This window comes from Mus pahari, chromosome 1 (assembly GCF_900095145.1).
Source record: "Mus pahari chromosome 1, PAHARI_EIJ_v1.1, whole genome shotgun sequence".
Lineage (NCBI taxonomy): Eukaryota > Metazoa > Chordata > Mammalia > Rodentia > Muridae > Mus > Mus pahari.
In genome coordinates, this window is record NC_034590.1 from 7865780 (window position 1) to 7883272 (window position 17493).

General features: G+C 51.4%; 1 protein-coding gene and 1 non-coding gene across 2 annotated transcripts in view; one reads left to right on the forward strand and one right to left on the reverse strand.

Moving 5' to 3' along the window:
• The first annotated feature begins 1756 nt into the window (after nucleotides 1-1756).
• Nucleotides 1757-17493, forward strand: part of Pepd (peptidase D) — a 133876-nt gene continuing 118139 nt past the window's right edge. The window contains exons 1-3 of the mRNA XM_021200673.2: nucleotides 1757-1838; nucleotides 11009-11192; nucleotides 13373-13500. Of these exons, the coding sequence (XP_021056332.1) occupies nucleotides 1822-1838; nucleotides 11009-11192; nucleotides 13373-13500 (329 nt within the window). The 5' untranslated portion in view covers nucleotides 1757-1821. The remainder of the gene's footprint in view (nucleotides 1839-11008; nucleotides 11193-13372; nucleotides 13501-17493) is intronic.
• LOC115063058 lies at nucleotides 4794-4900 on the reverse strand. The gene has a single exon (XR_003842938.1). It is a non-coding gene; the product is annotated as a U6 spliceosomal RNA (small nuclear RNA).

Genomic DNA, 17493 nt, shown 5'->3' on the forward strand with positions numbered 1-17493 from the left:
CTGGAGAGTAATATTACATTGGAACCTGGGCTAACGAAGCAGGTACCTCTCGGCCACCTGTAGGCCATCACGAGGCCAGACCTTGTCTCAGAGGACCCGTGACCTTGAAGGTGAGGCACAGGGTGAGGCATGAGCGCACTGCCCGGCTCACTTCCTCAGCTGATTTACACACTCCCACGCCGACTCTCTAAAATCAATCTTTCCCCAATTGCCTCCTGGCTCCCAGCAGAGGCTGGGTCTGCCCTGCATGAGTAACTCAAAAAAAAAAAAAGTGTTCTCCCACACCCTGAGAAGCTTCTCCTGGAGTCCCTGCCAGAGTCTATGATGGGCAGGAGCGAGGGAGGAGGAGAAGCCTCTGCCTCAACCTTTGATGGGGAGTTGTGATATGTGGCAGGGCCATGATGGAGTCTGATAGAGAGCAGCGAGGATGTGGTCAGGCTTGCTGGAGAGGGTCTTGAGCAAGAGTGGGGGAGGGGCCGTCCTGCTGGAGCCTCTGATGGGGAGGGGCGGGGAGAGGCAGCAGGTGTCTGACACAGAAAAAAAACCGACTTTCAGAGCAGACCCTGCCTCGAGGTCCACTGTGCAGATGGGCCTGGGTGGGCAGGAGCCGTGGGTAGTGCTTCTCGGTTACCACTACAGAAAGTGTGCTCCGTTCAATGGCTGGGTGTTCTCTGCCTCTCTTCTGTAAATATTTAGGATAATTACTTCTTTTACACATTAATAAGCATTAAGCTGGCAGTTGGTTTAATTTTGACATATTTTATGTCAAAAGAAGTGGGGCTGTGATTAAAAGGGGACAGGCGTTCCTACTACAAACCTGCTCCTCCTTTGCTATTTTTAAAAAAGTGTCCCTTATTAGGGAGTCGAGACTCTTTAGCTGAAGATGGAGCTAATGCACTGTGTGTGTGTGTGTGTGTGTGTGTGTGTGCGTGTGTGTGTGCGTGTGCGTGTGTGTCTCCAAGTTCTCAAGACCCTGTGTGAGCTCAGGCATGTTACTTACCCTTCTGGACCTTAATCTCCTCCTCGGTAAGATGGTGCTAAGACAGCACCTACCCTCCTCATGGGGCTTCTGTGAGACCGCTGTGAGCAGTGGTGCTAACATCTGCAAAGCATTTGAACCAGTGTCTATAAGTGGTACCACCCACACCTACACATCAGAAGTGTCTGCCTTCTGATGTTCCGTTCTCTGTAGGGCTCTCCCCTATCACCGGGGCTCAGCTCTGCTCTTCCCCACCTCATTCTCCCCTCCCCCTGCTCTGCCCCTGCCCCTGCTTCTCTTTCTTCAGCTCCTCCATTCTGCACTTGAGGAGGTTTGGACTAGAGCCTATTAGATTTAACTCTCCAACTTATATACAAGGCCCTGAAGGCCTTGCTATCTCTCAGCCGATTTTCTCCCCAGACTCCCTTTCCTGAATGCTGGAGGCTTCTATTACTCCAGTTGTCCCAGCTCTCCATCATCCTTGGTCCTCCTCCCTATGGTTTCTTTATTCTTATATGTTCTTCTCGCGGGTGGGCTGCTACATACACACAAGGTCAGGGGCTAACCTAGAATCAATTGATCTCCTGCCTCAGGACACTTCTTCCCAGCCTTCTGGGTTGCTGCTCAAGTTGCTTCTAGTTCCTTGAGGGAATCTGAGATGCTTAATCAGCTGCAGGACTCCTTCCTCCACTTCAGGGTGTGAAGTCCGGAGCTGGAATGGGAGGGACCGAAGCCACCACGCCCATTTTAGACCCCGCCCTGGCTCCGCCCCGTCCGCCTCAGAGGAACCCTAGCTGGTTCAGCTGACGCCGCACTCCACGTGACGCTGCCGCCGAGTGAACATGGCTTCCACTGTGCGGTGAGTGCTGAGCTTGTCCCTTGTCCTGCCTGCGGCCCGCGTAAAGGTAGAGGTGGCCTGCCTCGGTGTTCCTAGTCGAACAGTGGGTGACAGCCCCCGAGCTCTGACTGGAGTTGCTCCGTGGCCGCGGGCTGCGGGCCGCGCGCTTCTTCTCCGGGGCACCGGAACCGAGAGCCGGGCCGGGCGAGTGGTGCCTGCAGAGCCCCTGCATGCTCGCGGCTGCCCACTGTCCCTCGTGGGGCTGGGGAGGGGGGCTTCCCTGGAGTCCAGAGTGTGGCAGCCTCACCGTACGTGGCTGAAGTGCGAGCTTCACAAATCTGTTCACTGCCACGCCCCTCCGATGAGGTGGCCAGCCAGGCCTGGGCGCCAGGTTCCCAGGCGCTTCCCCCAAAGTGAGGGAAAAGTGTGAGTAGTATTTGGAGTGGCCGTGGAATATCCGTTAATCAGCACTTTCCTGATTCTTTCCTGGCCCAAACGTCAGCTCCTCCGAGACACCTTCCCTTAACTATCGGATCAATCCTATATTGCCTGATTTTCTGTATGTCTGTTGTCTCCTCTCTAGCTCCAGCGTAGGCTTCATGCAGGGCCTCAGTAGCCCAGTGCATTGCTTGGCTTAGGCTTGCCATAATTCTTAATGATTAAAGGGTCAGTGAGTGGTCCAGTTGGGAGAAAGTTTGGACAGATGGGCTCTATTCAGTGTCGCGGAAGGACAGCCAATCAAAGGTTAAGCGATAAAGACTAAGAGAGTAGGGTACATCCCTGAACTAGTAGGTGTGGTGCTAGTGACTTCTCCAGACTTTGTCCTGGGGGAGCAAGAAGGATTGTCATCTGAAATCTGCTTTTTAAGAATTTTAGACAGGGCCTCACTATGTAGCATGCACAGGCTGGCCTGGGACTCAGAGTCCTCCTGCTTTGCCCTTCAGAGTGCTGACAATCCAGGCACAGTAGCACTACACCCTGCTTGAGATCTGTTCTGTTTTGTTATGCTTTGTTTGAAAACAGGGTTTCTCTGTGTAGCCCTGGCTGTCCTGGAACTCACTCTGTAGACCAGGATGGCCTCAAATTTGGAGATCCACCTGCCTCTGCCTCCCAAGTGCTGGGATTAAAGGTGTGTGTCACTACCACTTGGCTTCTTAAAGAGTCCCCCCACACCCACCCCCGATAGCATGACCTGTGTATGGTTTCAGTGGAAGAGGGCGAGGACCTGGTGGTAGGGGGTGTTAGGAAGGGTAGGGGGTAGAAGAGGGCAGCTCTCCACAGACTGAGTTCGGAACTGAGAGGACTATGGTAAAACTAGAGGAGCAAATGCGTCTCTCTGTATAAAACAAGGGCAGAGGAAACAGTGCCATCTTAGTTGGCTTCCAAGGTTGGGAGAGCTTGGAACATAGCAATCATGTAGTGACTGCCTGCAGTTTTCTAGGAACTGGACTATTAAAGCTAATGGGCAGGTGGGATCTGTCATCTTAACTCTGTGCCATCTAACTCTGCCATCTAACTCTGATCTTGGTCTGTGCCAGCAAGAGGCAAGTGCTTTAGGATCATGGGATGATCTTTGCACTGGGTGATCTTTGGGTGAACTTGGAACACTGAGATATACTTAAGGTGGAGAACTGTGCAGATAAAGTCCTGATAGGTCTCCAGGAGGTCAGGACCAGAACTGTGAACCCAGCCTTTGACCCTCCATTAAGAAGCACAGTGAGGGGGGCTGGAGAGATGGCTCAGTGGTTAAGAGCACCGACTGTTCTTCTGAAGGTTATGAGTTCAAATCCCTGCAACCACATGATGGCTCACAACCATCCATGATGAGATCTGATGCCCTCTTCTGGGGTGGTGTCTGATGACAGCTACAGCAAGCAAGCAGGGCCAGAGCGAGAAGAAAAAAAAATGTCTGAAGACAGCTACAGTGTACTTACTTACATATAATAAATAAATAACTCTTTAAAAAAAAAAAGAAGCACAGTGAGCAGTTAGTGTGGGCAGGCATCTGTCTGTGGGCTATCATCTGTCCTTCTGGGCTAGCCAGGTGGTCACAGGCAGGAACAGCAGCTGTGTTTGGGTTTGAAACTCCAGGCTGGCTCGAGGCTTGCTTCTTTCTGGAAGATTCTCATTCTGGGATAGGAACTAGTCAGATCCTCGAAGGAAGCCTCTTGAAGCCAAACTGATCCTCTTATAATTGAAAAGTGACCCAAATCTCCGGGAGGCATATTTACTAAGAAAGCTGACAGACATGGGAGTTTTCACAGTTGGCCAGGGCCTCCTTGGGAAGAGCCATCTCAGAAGTGTTGAGCCTGATTTGGGTCCTGTAAGGCCTTAAGGGGACAAGATTGAAGGATGTTCCATAGAAAGCTTGGCTCTCCCTGCTGCTGCATTCATCTGACATGTCGGCATGTAAGTTGTCTCCCCTTTTTGAGAAGTGCCAGGGTTGTAACCCAGGACTTGCTGTGCCAAGCCAAGTGTTCTACCACTAAACTATAGTCCCAGCTTTTTTTTTTTTTTTTATGTTTTTTTTTTCCAGATAGGGACTATGTAGGTCTTGAATTTATGATCCTTCTGCATGAGCCTCCAGGGTAATGGGATTACAGGCTTAAACCATCATGCCCCACTAAGAATGTCTGTTATAATGAGCCTCAGCTCATAGCCATGGGCTTCCAAGGAATCTGAGTTGGTTTTCTACAGAGTCCTAGTAATACCTAGGAGCAGGAGGCTCATGAGAATCTCATGTGTACCCCATATGAATTGGGGAGCAGTAGAAGCCCTAAGTAGCATCACGAACTCACAATGAGATACTCTCCTAATTCTATGCACTGCTGGGAGTCATGCGTTGAGTTGTCTATGTACAGAGGCTGAACGCTCTAGGCTGTAGCTGGACCTGTCTGCGTTTGTTGCCCTCTGTTTTCCTTGACCTGGAGCTTGCTCAGCTGATGGCCCTGGGATGCTCTTGTCTTCTTCTTCTTCTTTTTTTTTTAACGCTTCACAAATTTGCATGTCATCCTTGCGCAGGGGCCATGCTAATCTTCTCTGTATCGTTCCAATTTTAGTATATGTGCTGCCGAAGCGAGCACTGCTCTTGTCTTCTAACATGATTAAAAGAATGTTCACAGATTTGCAGGTCCAGCCCAGATGGCTCCTCCTCCCATAGACAGGTCTCCCATTGAAGGGTTTCTGCTCAAACCCCCAGAGAACCTCAGTTTGTGTCAGTAGCACACATCTTCACATCTCCCCATCTTGAATAGCTGAGGGCTTGGTTTCTGTCATTCCTTTCCTGTCATCTCTGGAGCCCAGGGAGCTATTTGGTTTGTATCCCTGGGGCCACCAACCCGATGTGAAATGGTGCCATTCAACTGAAAGAGATGTTTACCATACGAATTATTGCAGAATCCTGCTCTGCACTCCTGGGAGACAGCAATGGCCAAAGGAGAGGAGTTGTGGATAGGAAGGAGCACAGAATTCCAAAGAGTAGGATGAAGAACAGCATCTGGGCCGCACTCCAGTAGCCGCTGCACACTCCCAGGGAGTATCACTGGAGCTGCTCTGGGTGCGTGTGTGATGAGCTACCTGCTGTGCTGGGATAAGCACGCTGAACACAGAATGTTGTCAGGGTCAAAGCTGTCACACCCTTATGTGAACCTTGTGCTTCTGAGCAAAGTCCTCATGCTTGCTCCAGAAAACGGGCGAGTCTGTGGAAGTCAGGCTGGCCCAGATGCCCTTTGGTCTCTTTGGTTCGTCCCTAGGCTTGGTCCTCTCTCTACTCAGTCCTGTCTTTGTCCCTAGGTGTGTGTGCTTGTTCCCCAGTCCTTCTCAGGAGAGAGGAAATCGGCTATGTGGCACTTGCCCCCTGCCCAAAGCCCCTCCAGTCCGGGATATCTTCCTGTAGTTAGGTAGCCAGTGGCTGCTGAACATCTCAATGTCTGGTCATTCTTGGCTGGCCTCTTTCTCTGGGAGCTTATCCTTGTGGCTTCCATCATGGCACAGGGATCTTGTTATAGTCTGTGCCATGGAGATTTTGAGTATTGGTGAGGCCTATATGCTTCTCTTAGTCTATTTTCTGATGCTGTACCTAAATACTCAAGACTGGTACCTTATAAAGAAAATTATTTTGGCTCACAGTTCTGGAAGCTGTGTCAGCCGACAGCATCTGATGAGAACCTCACTTGATGTTAGAACTTGGAGGGTGACATTGCATTGAAGGAATACGTATGAAAGGGATGTGTAGCTTTGCATAAAAGAGAGGTCCCGTGGCAAGACGGCCACCTTGTGACAACTCACTGTCTCAGTAACTGTAACAGTCTGTGAGACCTAACTTGCTCCCTTGAGACAGCATTAATTCCTAATCATCTCCCAGAAAGCCCCAGACCTTTTAAAGGTCCATGACTAATGTTAAGTGGAAACTAAGCCTCTTCATGAACCTTGGTGGCAGACCAAGGCAACAACCTCCTTTAATGCCATTTATTTATTAGCTCAGTATATCCAAAGGATTGCAATTGTGTAGCCCAAGCTGGACTCTCAGTTTCGATCCTCCTGCCTCAACCTCCCAAGTGCTAGGATGCTGCCACACTCAGCTGGGTGTAATGTTTTAAATTCCATTAAATAAATAAAGGATCACAAGGAAAACAAATTACATGGAAATGCAGCCATCAAGATGTTAAGTGAATCTGTGATGTGGTCACGTGCGCTTTTATTGACACATAAATTAGATAACAGGAGCCTGGAGCAGGTCTAATAGGCACCTTGATTTTGAAGTCTTGACAGTTGAGAAAGTGTTCCAGCAATGCTGTGATGTGAAAGCACCGGTGAGCTCTGTGGGAGGCAGAGTCCTGGTGTGGCCGACAATCAGGCTAGTTGCTTGCACCAGTAGTGAGTCAAATGTAAATTCGAACTATAAATTAGAGAAAACAAAGAAATCATTTTTCATCAAGAAGATAAGGTGCTAATATTCTACTCACAGCTCTTTGTCTGCCCATGGGCCTTCGATAAGAAACCTCCAGGTGGCCATTGAGGGCAAAGGGGAGGGTGGGTGTGCTGGCTAGTTTTAGGTCAACTTGACACAAGCTAGATCGTTTTGGAAGAGGGAACCTCATTAGAGAAAATGACCTCAGCAGATTCGTCTGTTGATGAGGGAGGGCCCTTGGCTGGTGGTCCTGGTGCTGTCAGAAAGCAGGCTGAGCAAGCCATGGAGAACAAGCCAGTAAGCAGCACTCCTCCATGGCCTCTGCATCAGCTCCTGCCTCCAGGTTCCTGCCAGTTTGCATGCCTGTTCTGACTTCCTAGGTGATGGACAGTGGTGTAGAAGTGTAAGCCAAATAAACCCTTTCCTCCCCAACTTGCTTTCTGGTCATGGTCTTTTAACACAGTAATAGAAACATCGAGATAGCGGCATAGGGAGTTTGAGACAAGGATGGGCTACAGGAGCTGTGACCTGGGTCCGGCTTGTTATTAGTCAGTCTGCTACTGGCCCTGGGCTGCCTCCTGGGTGTTGGTGATTGGCCTGGGAGGGTCCGTCCTGTGGGTATCTTTAGTCCTGAGCTCATCCACCAGCCACTTTGTTCCTCTCAGACATATCTATGCCCTGGCTGCATGCAGTGGATTGTACTTTGTTTGTTCCGGGACTCAGGAATGATATGCTTGTGGATTTGAAATTCCAAGGGTCAGTTAACAACCAGCCAACCAACTAACGAACAAACAAACCCTTCATCAGAAACCAGTTGGACAGCCAGGCCTAGAGGAGGCCTCTGGAGTCTGAGCAGGAGAATTGCAAGTTCAAGAATTTCATGGCTGATGGAGCAAGTTCAAGGCCAGTCTGTCTCAAAATAAAATGTTAAAAAAAGGGGGACGCCTGGGGACATAGCTCAGGGCGGGGTGCTGGCCTGGGATGCGTCAGATGCTGGGTTCAGTTCCCAGAATCACAAAAGGAATGAGCTGAGGATGTTTTATTGGTACTACGTTAGATGAATTTACAGAGAGAAGTCACTCTTTGCTCTGGCCCTGGTCCCTTTGAGGGTTTGATATCTCTGTAATCTTTGATCCTAAGGCTGTCCTGGAGTACTTAGTGACTGGAGCACGTGGCCTTGCCTGGTGGCTCAGGCTGAACTGGCTTTCTTTAACCCAGATAAGGTGGGTGGTGGTGTGACTGAGCCCCATGGAGGGGTGAGTATCCCAGGGCTTGTTCCGAGGAGCCTTCTCAAATACTAACATGCTCAGGTGGTCAAGTCCCTTATATGAAGCAGGCAGTAGACCCCAAGTCTGGATGTCCAACCTTCTAGATGGGATGATCACATGCCAGGGACAGGTGTCACTTATTAGGCTTAAGGAGGTGGGTCACATAGAGGAGAGCTGTGGGAGGCAAGGAAGCTCAGCCCAGCATTTCAGAAGTGGTACTGTAGGTGGGGTGACTGGTCTGAGCCTGTCCGTCTCATGAGTCCTTACGCATTTGCTCATGAGTTCCCCTCCTGTGCTGTGCTGACCCCCTTCCGTGGGTGTAGCCCAGTAGATAGGAAGGGGGTGGGAGTTCCCTGAGTGTGGGTGCTGATGGGTGCACTTTCAGTTCCTGTCAGCCAGGCCAGCTGGGAGCCATGCTTACAAGCTGCTACTAGGATACTCCTGCCCTTTCACCCTCGTGCCTGAGAACAGCAAATATCAACCCCAGCTTTGTGGAGGTCTTGGCCACTTGTGCCCACCAAACCTCCTACTCACTCTCCTGGGAGGCAGGAAGGGCAGGTGCTGGGGGTAGGAGTGAGTATCTAGACCACCGGCATGTGGAGGTGCTCCCCGCTCCTCCACTCTTCCTGCCTCCCAGCTGATGAATGGCGCTGACATGGCACCTTGCAATGTCACAGTTGGTGTGTGTGTGTGTGTGTGTGTGTGTGTCCCAGCACTTGCTCTGTGTCAGGCATTGTGCTAGGCATAGGACATGGTGACTCAGACAGATCTAGGTCTATCTCCTGGAGGGCCTGTTCCAGTTAGGGTCCTGGTTGGTGCCAGGAGTTTGCTGCAACGATGGTTTTTACAGATCTGCAGGAATGTAAAAAGAACCTGAAGGAGGGGAAGTTGCACCTCTGTTCTGAGAGACTGGCACAGGCCATTTAGTTTTATGGTCTTCCATGGAAGGAGGGAGTCGAGGTAGCTCTATGCTGAAGTTTTTCTCCTTCCCCTCCCCCACCTCTCATAGGCTCAGCCTACCTGGAATCCAGAGGCTAGGTATAGGCTGTAGACGCACAGTCCATAGGTCCAAGGCACTGTGGATGGGCGGGATCTGGAGGGCAAGTGGGGAGTCTGGCCTAGTGCAATGTGTGGTGAGTGGTGGTGGTGGTCGGGCAGAAATGAATCTAGGAATGCTTACAAGGTGGCGTTGGGGTCAGGGTATGTAGGAGGAATGTGTAAGGTGGAGGGTCATGAGGCCTCTAAGATCATGGCTCTCCTGCAGCTCATCATGGCCCTTGTTCAGAGCCTACTCTGCTGCAGTAGCTCTGGCTTAAGCCTGCTCTTCTTGAACTCTGCCACTGCCCCTGACTGGACACTTCAGGGGCTCCCTGTTGCTTACCCACACTTGTCTGACTTCTAGCTGCTTTGCTTGGTCTGCACGCCTTCCTTCCCGGGTGTCATTACCAGACATTGATACCAGTTCTTTGTCTCACCTTGTCATTTGTTACCTGGACAGCCACAAATTAAGTCTGTGCTTTTGCACAGAAGAGGAGGCTACTGAAGGGAGGGAAGCTCAGACCAAGAAAGCAGTGGAGAATTTCATAAAGTTGTTGAGATGGAGGTGGATCTAGGTCTCTTGGGCTAGTCCCCAAATAGGTGTGTGAGGATGATGGACCAGAGGTAGGATGAGAAGGCAGGGATGGCTTGAGCACCATCAGAGCACATCTCCCTCTAGTGGCAGGAGGAGGCAAGGCTAGCTGTTATGTCAGAGGGCCAGGGCGTCTGCATGTAGGGGGACATCATTTGGCCTGTGATTACAACAGATGGTAATTAAAGCTGAAGCATTGAATCCACTCAGCTACGCCCAGTGGAAGGAAGAATATGGACCTAGTCCCGGGGTTTCAGTACAGGTTGGCTTGGAAATGACGGGGAAAACAGAGGATGGAGGAGCCGTATCAGGTGGAGTTCAGCAGTATTGTGTACCAGTGTCATGGCTACAGAAAGGCCTGGTGAGGACCAGATCAGGACCCAGTGTGGATTTAGGAGCATAGGCTCAGTGTGGTCAGATGTACTGTGTTTGCTTAGGGAGCGATGTGTAGGTCTTGGGATAAGCTGGGGAGGGGGCATATGTTGTCAGGAGTGCCGGAGGCTCAGTTACTCTTTAGAGTGTTAACAGCAAAGTGGACGAAGAAATGGATTGCTGAGAGGGCTGAGGAAGTCGTTTTCCGTTTTTTAAGGACAGGTTATTATGTCTGAATGTTGACGGTGCCCCAGCAGGGGAGAGACTTGTTGCAGAAGCAACCTGTGAATGGGTATGAGGGTGGGGAGGGGGCTGTGCACAATCTGTGGGTATGGCATGAGACCTGGGCATGAGCTATCTTAGAAACCTAGGGAGGCACATCTCCCAGTGAAGGCAGACCTGGCCCTTCCCAGCTCCAGTAGACTCTCCAGAACGCCAGCCTTGCTATCCTTGAAGGCTGCACTCTGCAGTTGCTGCTCACAGGGGCATGGTGCTGTGGGGCTGCACTGTTTGTGTGTATCTGAGGGGTTGGGCATTGACGAGCACGGGTACTACCAATACAGGCTGTAAGGCTGGGAACGGATGTGAAAGGGGGCGGAATGGTGAGTGTGTGCGTGGTGTTGGCCAGTACTGACTGGATCAGAGCTCAGCTTTCCCACCTGTTCTTGAAAATCCAAAGCAGATGGCAGGCCCTAGAGGGTGGCACATGAGTGCTGTCTCCCCCGCAGAGGCTTTCCCACATAAGCCTTGTCCGCCTACCAGCTGAGCAGGTACAGTTACCCCCTCATCGCCAGCTAGGCCAGGCACTCAGGAGTAGAAGGGTAGAGAAGTATGATGGATAAGGCTTGGTTGGCTCGGTGGTTGGCTCAGTGAAGGACTGTTTCTGGGTCCCAACAGGTTAAGTATAGGCCGACTTAACCACAACTTGCCCAGAGTCCCTCTGCAGGCACAGACCACAGGTAATGGGCACATGTGGGGAGGTGCTAACCAGCCTGTGCTCATGTCTCTGCAGCCCTTCCTTCTCCCTGGGGAATGAGACCCTGAAGGTGCCGCTGGCACTCTTCGCCCTGAACAGGCAGCGCCTGTGTGAGAGGCTGAGGAAGAATGGAGCTGTACAGGCCGGCTCAGCTGTCGTGTTGCAGGGCGGGGAAGAGATGCAACGATACTGCACCGATACCTCCATCATCTTCCGCCAGGTGAGCCGTCTCGGGCCTGCCAGGCATGGGGCTCAGGGCTGGGCAGGGGTTGGTTCCAGGGGCCCCTAGAGGCAGCATGGGAGGAGGGATGCATATCTGGGGTCAGCACCCCCAGCCTCACCTGTTGGGCAGAGATGTCAGGTTATAAAAAGATAGCCTTGTAGACACAAACAGGCTAGGCTTCATGGAGGAGTTGGCGTTTGGAGTGAGCCAGGGTGAATTTGGACAAGCAAGAGGACAGTGTGCAGAGGAGTGGGTAAAACAGAGGGTGGTCTGGGCCACTGGCTACAGTTTGGGGGGGGGCAGCAGAAGCTACCGAGGAGGGGTTGAGTTCCTGGGACCAGATGCTGGCAGGGAGAACCGTGAGGGCTGTGTGACCGGCCTGTTCAGAGACCTCAGCCTTCATCTGGTTTGGCCAGTGCTCACACTTGGCACTCTAACTCGGCTCATGTCCCCTCCCCACAGCCCTGTATGTGTCTCAGAAGCTCACTGAGGTTCTGGAACTATGGTATGCAGCCCAGACGCCCTGTACTTAGCTGAGAATCACCGCAAGACAAAGTCCTCAGGGGTAACACCACTTGCCTAGGAAGCCAGGGAGACTCAGGGCGGGGCCTACATGCATTGACTCATCATACCCACTTTCCAGAGGAGGAAACTGAGGTCTAGGGGAACCACCTTGCCAAGAGGTAGACCTGGGGTTAGAACCCTGTCTTCTGGCTGGGCCTGGTGCAGGCCTGTGATCCTAGTACTTGAGAGGGTTATTAGTTATATTACTAGTTCAAAGCCAGCCTGGGAAATTTAGGGACACCCTACCTCAAAACAAAACAAAACAAAACCTAAAAAACTAAGAATGTTGTTCAGTGTTGGAGACCTTGTCTAGAATCTAGCAGTGAGCAGTGGGGGCTGTGGCTCAGTGGTACAGCCCCTGCCTAGAATCCCCCAGTAAGGAGCTGAGGCTATGGTTCAGTGGTAGAGGCCCTGTCTAGAATCCCCCAGTGAGGGGCTGGGGGTGTGGCTCAGTGGTAGAGTCCCTGCCTAGAATCCCCCAGTGAGGGGCTGGGGGTGTGGCTTCGTGGTAGAGCACATGCCAAGCACATAGTAGGCTCTAGCTTCAATGTTCAGTACAACCATCAATGCACGCACGCATGCACACACAAAGTCCAACTCTGCAGCTGTGATTATTTTCTCTTTCATCTTCCAGACCTAGAACGGTGGCCAGAACTTTACTTAGAGTGGGAGGTGGGGGCCCAGAGGAATGTGAGGGGGCAGGCTGTATGGAAAGAAAGAGGCAAGGTCTGCCCTCAGGCTGGAGCCTATCAATCGCAGCAGGACACAAATGGGCTGTGATCCTCATGGCCCCATTGTCCTCATAGCCACAGGCTTGCATTCCCCAGCTGCAGCGTATCATGGAGGTCTCAGGCTTTTTCTGCCTAATCTTGAAGCTTCTAGAGCTTTATATATCTGTAGCTTAAAAAAAAAAATCATCACTTTTCTAAAGTCAGCTGTGGGCTCCCTGATTGATATCATTATGGGTTCATCTGAGAGGAGCCCCTCCCCCACCTCATACCTTGGTGCCACCAGCTCAGTGCTTATTGCTGAACCTAGGGGACTGGTGCAGGGGAGGGACCGAGAGTCTCCGTTTAGGTAAAGATATTCTCTGTGGGTTTCTGAGCTGATCTTGTGCTTGGTGCTGTTGGCCTCTGGCCGCCATGGGTCTGGGAGGTCACCTGTAGGTGGATGAGGTAGGGACACGCGGGAAACCTGAATGGTTAGAAATCAAAGACAAGAGTTTGGGTGGGGAAATGGCTCAATGAATAAAAGTGCTTGCTGCGAAACCTGACAACCCGAGTTCTATCCCCAGGACCCATAAGGTAGAAGGAAGGACCAGTTCTTACAGACTATCCTCTTACGCGTCCACGTGAGTGCTTCGGCACACACACGGACATAGACAGTAAATGGATACATGTAATTAAGAAAGGGTAGACGGCAGCGTCAGAGGGGCCCCGTCTGCTCTTGACAGACAGCAGCGAGGCAGGGTGGACAGCTGGCGGCTGGACTGGGAGTCAGGCTGTGCAGGGCCTGGGTCTAGAAGGGAGGTCTCAGTCTCTGCTCACCTGCCTCTGGTACCTCATGCTTCCTCTCTGGCCATTGGGTAACGAGGCCCCCCGCTCCCTCCACAGGAGTCCTTCTTTCATTGGGCCTTCGGTGTCATCGAGTCAGGCTGCTATGGTGTCATCGATGTGGACACTGGAAAATCAACCCTGTTTGTGCCCAGGCTTCCTGATAGCTACGCCACCTGGATGGGAAAGTAAGGAGTGGTCCCTGCCTTGGCACCAAGCCTGCTGGGGATGAGGATGGGCTGGGGACAGGAGGAAGGGCCTCTGCTGGCAAGCTCTGAATCACAGCCCTGAACCGCAGTTGGGAGGAGGGGTCAGATCAAACCTATAGGTTGGAGGCATGGTTTCCTGGGAAGCCCGGATTCCCTGAATACTAAAGATACCTGTGGCTTTTGGACCAGGCAGTGGTCTCTGCATGGACTTGCTGGAGGTGTGTGTTGTCTGGGCCCCCTTTCTGGGGCTTGTTGCTTACATTTAGAGGTGTTACTAATGCCTACCTCTAGCCTCAGATGCCCACATCTGTTCTCCAAAATACCTGGCAACGCTCCTGCCTGCTCACAGCACTGAGGCAGACACTGTAACCAGGGATGTTTGAAGTGATCAGAGAATCTTGTCTTCCAGTCTGTCATTTCTGCCTGGAGAGTGATTATTCCAGGCTAATGTGTAAATTGCAGCCTTTGCTATCTGGTGCCCCATCGCGCTCATTATCAGGTGAGCTGCTGAGTCTGTGGCTGTTTTGAGTGACATGGCACCTGGCTGCCACAGGGACTCTGAGCTCTTTGCAGAGGGCCAGAGCCCCTAAAGAGCTGTCCTCCATACCCTGTCTGCTTCGTGTGCTGTCCCCCTTCTCCAAGCAGACTGCACAGCATCCGTCGCTGGTCCTGGCATCTCACTCTCTGCTGTCTTGGGGGGCTGGGGGTCAACTCCACAAGTTGGCATAAGTTCTGCTTTTTGGTCACTTGGCAGCATCCCAGGCTGGCCCTGGGCCATCAGCTTTCCTGTGGAGATGCAGCTGAGGCAGAGTTGGCAGCAGGAGAGACGCAAGCTCTGGTTTCCCTGTGAAGTTTTCTTGGCTTGACTCTTGGGAGGGACCATGACAGGGTGGGAAGAAGACATGTCCTGCTTAGCTGCCTTGGGGGTAGACAGGGCTGCTGGGGAGAAGCCATGCTGGATCCCTCCCTAGCTATATTCCATCTGCAGCCAGCTCCTTACCACTTCTGAGTTTTAAAGAGGAAACAGGCTCAGTGTGCTGGGAGGCCTGTTCTTGTGGGGGCTGTGATTAGAAGTAAGGTTTGCCTGTGGTCTGTCGTGGCCTCTACATGACGGCATGGAGCACCAGTGAGTGAATCCAACCACTGCTCTGATTCCTTCCTAGGTTCCACAGTACCATTACAGTGGTGGGTTGGTGGGTTGGTTACATCTGAGAGGCCAGCATGAGGTGATGATGTTGCTAAGAGTGCAGTAAGATTGTCTTTGAATGGCTGACTGACCTGGTAGTCACTGTGCCATCCCAGGTTGGCAGTGAGCTTGTAATCTTCTGGCTGGCTGGAGAGGTGGCATCTCTTTCACTACTGCTTGACCCTGGTCAGGACCACGATACAGTATGTTGCTGTGGTTCTCTCTAGTGGGACATTCTCCCCTGGAAGGCAGCTGGCCCACCGTGAGGAAGCCGCCCTCTCCCGTGTGGAGAGCCTCCACGGGTGCAGCGCCAGCCATAAGCGTGAATGAGCCTTCAGATGACTCAAGGCTCCCGCCGAGGTCATGGTATTATGGAGGTCAGCGGTGCTGCCTAGGCTCTGTCCCCTTCCTGACCCTGAGAGTCTACACACTAATGACCTTTCTCATTTCAACACAATTCCTGACAGAAGCACCCTGAGGAAGGAAGGATGTATCTTGGATTAGTGTCTCAGAAGGCATGGCTCATCATGGTAGGGAAGGCTTGACAACAGGGCCTGTCGGTGGGAGTGTGACATCATGTCATGGAAGCCGTCAGGAAGCAGAGAATGTGACCAAACAGGTGGTCAGGCTATAACTCTCACAGCTTGCCCCCAGTGCCCAGCTAATAAAAGTTCTGCAACCTTCCAGCCTAGCACCTAGCTGGAGACTGGATGTTCAATCACATGACCCTCTGGGGGACAGCTCAGATTCACACCACAGCAAGGATAAATAGTGCTTAGCTTTTTGTTCCACTCAGTTTTAGAGTTGGGTATTACTTAGCTGTAGTATATAAGTCAGGTTTTCACTGCTGTGACAAAGTACCTGAGAGAAACGAGTTCAAAAGAGGAATGGTTTATTTTGGCTCATGATTTCAGAGGTTTCACTCCATGGTTTTCAGGCTTCATCACTGTGGATCTGACAAAGTAGTGGGAGCATGTTACACAGCTGCCCTCATGGTAGCTACAAAAGAAGGGGTAGGGGAAGACAGACAGACAGAGAGACAGATGGACAAGGGCTCTAAAATACTATTTTAAGGATATACCTCCCAGTGCCTTACTTCGGTTAGGCCTGGCCTCCTAAAAGCCCACTGAGCTATTATTCTGTCAGTAGTTACTCTATAATGAAGTTAATACCTAATGATGAAGTTAATAAGCCTCTCCTGAGCATTGCCTCACAGAGGAGCAAGACTTCAACATACAAGTCTTTGTGGGACCCTTCTTATTAAAACCATAAGACCTAAAACTGAAACAGCCTTGAGGAAATGTATGTCCCATCTCCATAAGATGCTTCCAGAATACCTCCTGCACCCCAGGCTGTCCCTGTGAACAGAACTGTGGCTGTCTGTGGTGGTCTGATTGAACATGGGCCTCATAGGCTCTAGGAAGTAGAGCTGCGGCCTTGGAGTAGGCACGACCTTATTGGAGGACGTGTGTAACTGGGGGTGGGGGTAGGGGTGGGCTTTGAGGTCTCAGATGCTCAAGCCAGGCCCAGTGTCTCACTCTCTTCTTGTCTGCTGATCTAGCACCACGCCTGCCTTTGTGCCACCATGCTTCCTGTCATGATGATAATGGACCAAACCTCTGAACTTTTAAGTCATCCCCAATAAGAGTTGCTGTGGTAATAGTGTCCCTTCACAGCAATGGAAACCCTAACTAAGACAGAAGTTGGTACCCAAGACTGGGGTATTGTTGTGATAGGCCTGACCATGCTTTTTCCTGGAGGGACATAGAACACTTTGGGACTTTGGACTAGAAAAGCAATTGGATACTTTCAACGGGGCTCAGTGCACCATCCCAGCAGGAGTGTGGAAGACAGTGGTGCTGAGGGTGATTTGAACCGTGGGGATCTGGCTCAAGAGGCATCAGAGGAGAATATTATTAATACGTGACCTGGAGATCATTCTTGTGATATTTTGGAGAAGAATGTGGCTGCTTTCTGCCCTTGTCCAAAAACTTCTGACTGATTGGCAGAAGAGATTTCAAAACAGTTTGGTGTTGACTATGCTGTGTGGTTATGAGTGACCAGTCTCATGGAGATCTATAATGAAAAGGAACAGATGAGCAAGGAGAAAATCAGAATGTATAGTTGGTGGAGAAAAGGGACACCATGAGGTTTAAGGAGATTAAAGGAGAGGCTGATGCCAAGTGGAATAAAGGAAGCCGTGACCTCAGAGTGAGACCCCACCCAGCTGAGCTTCCAGCCCATGAAAAGGAATGAAAGAAAAGCTTGGTAGCAAATGCCTTTAATCCCAGCCCCCTGGAGGCAGAGGCAGGTGGATCTCTGGGTCTGAGGTCAGCCTGGTCTACAGAGTGAGTTGCAGGACAGCTACCCTTAGGCCGTCAAGGAAACCAAGAACAAGAGAAAGCTGGTGAACGTGTATTTAAATGAGGGGCTGTGTTCCAGACCCAGCGAGCTGGAGAACTTGGCAGCTTCGGCCACATGGTTCTGGCTTTAGAGTCAAGAATAGAAGAAAGGGGTTATGGGATCTCCCTCTGTGACTAAAGGAAGGTCTCTGAGGTCAGGCCTTTGGCAGGGATGTCCCTGCATGGAGGCCCAGAGAGACCATTGCATGAAGCTGTGAAGGTGAAGCCTGGATTGCTTTGGAGACCCCAAGATATTAAGAGTTGCCAGAGTCATGGGATACCTGCCAAGGAGAGCTGCAGATGGGTGTGGAACCAGCCCAAGAGAGAAGGGTGTTTTAGTGTCAGACATGGAGATGCAGAGTTTGGAGTTTGCCCAGCTGGTTT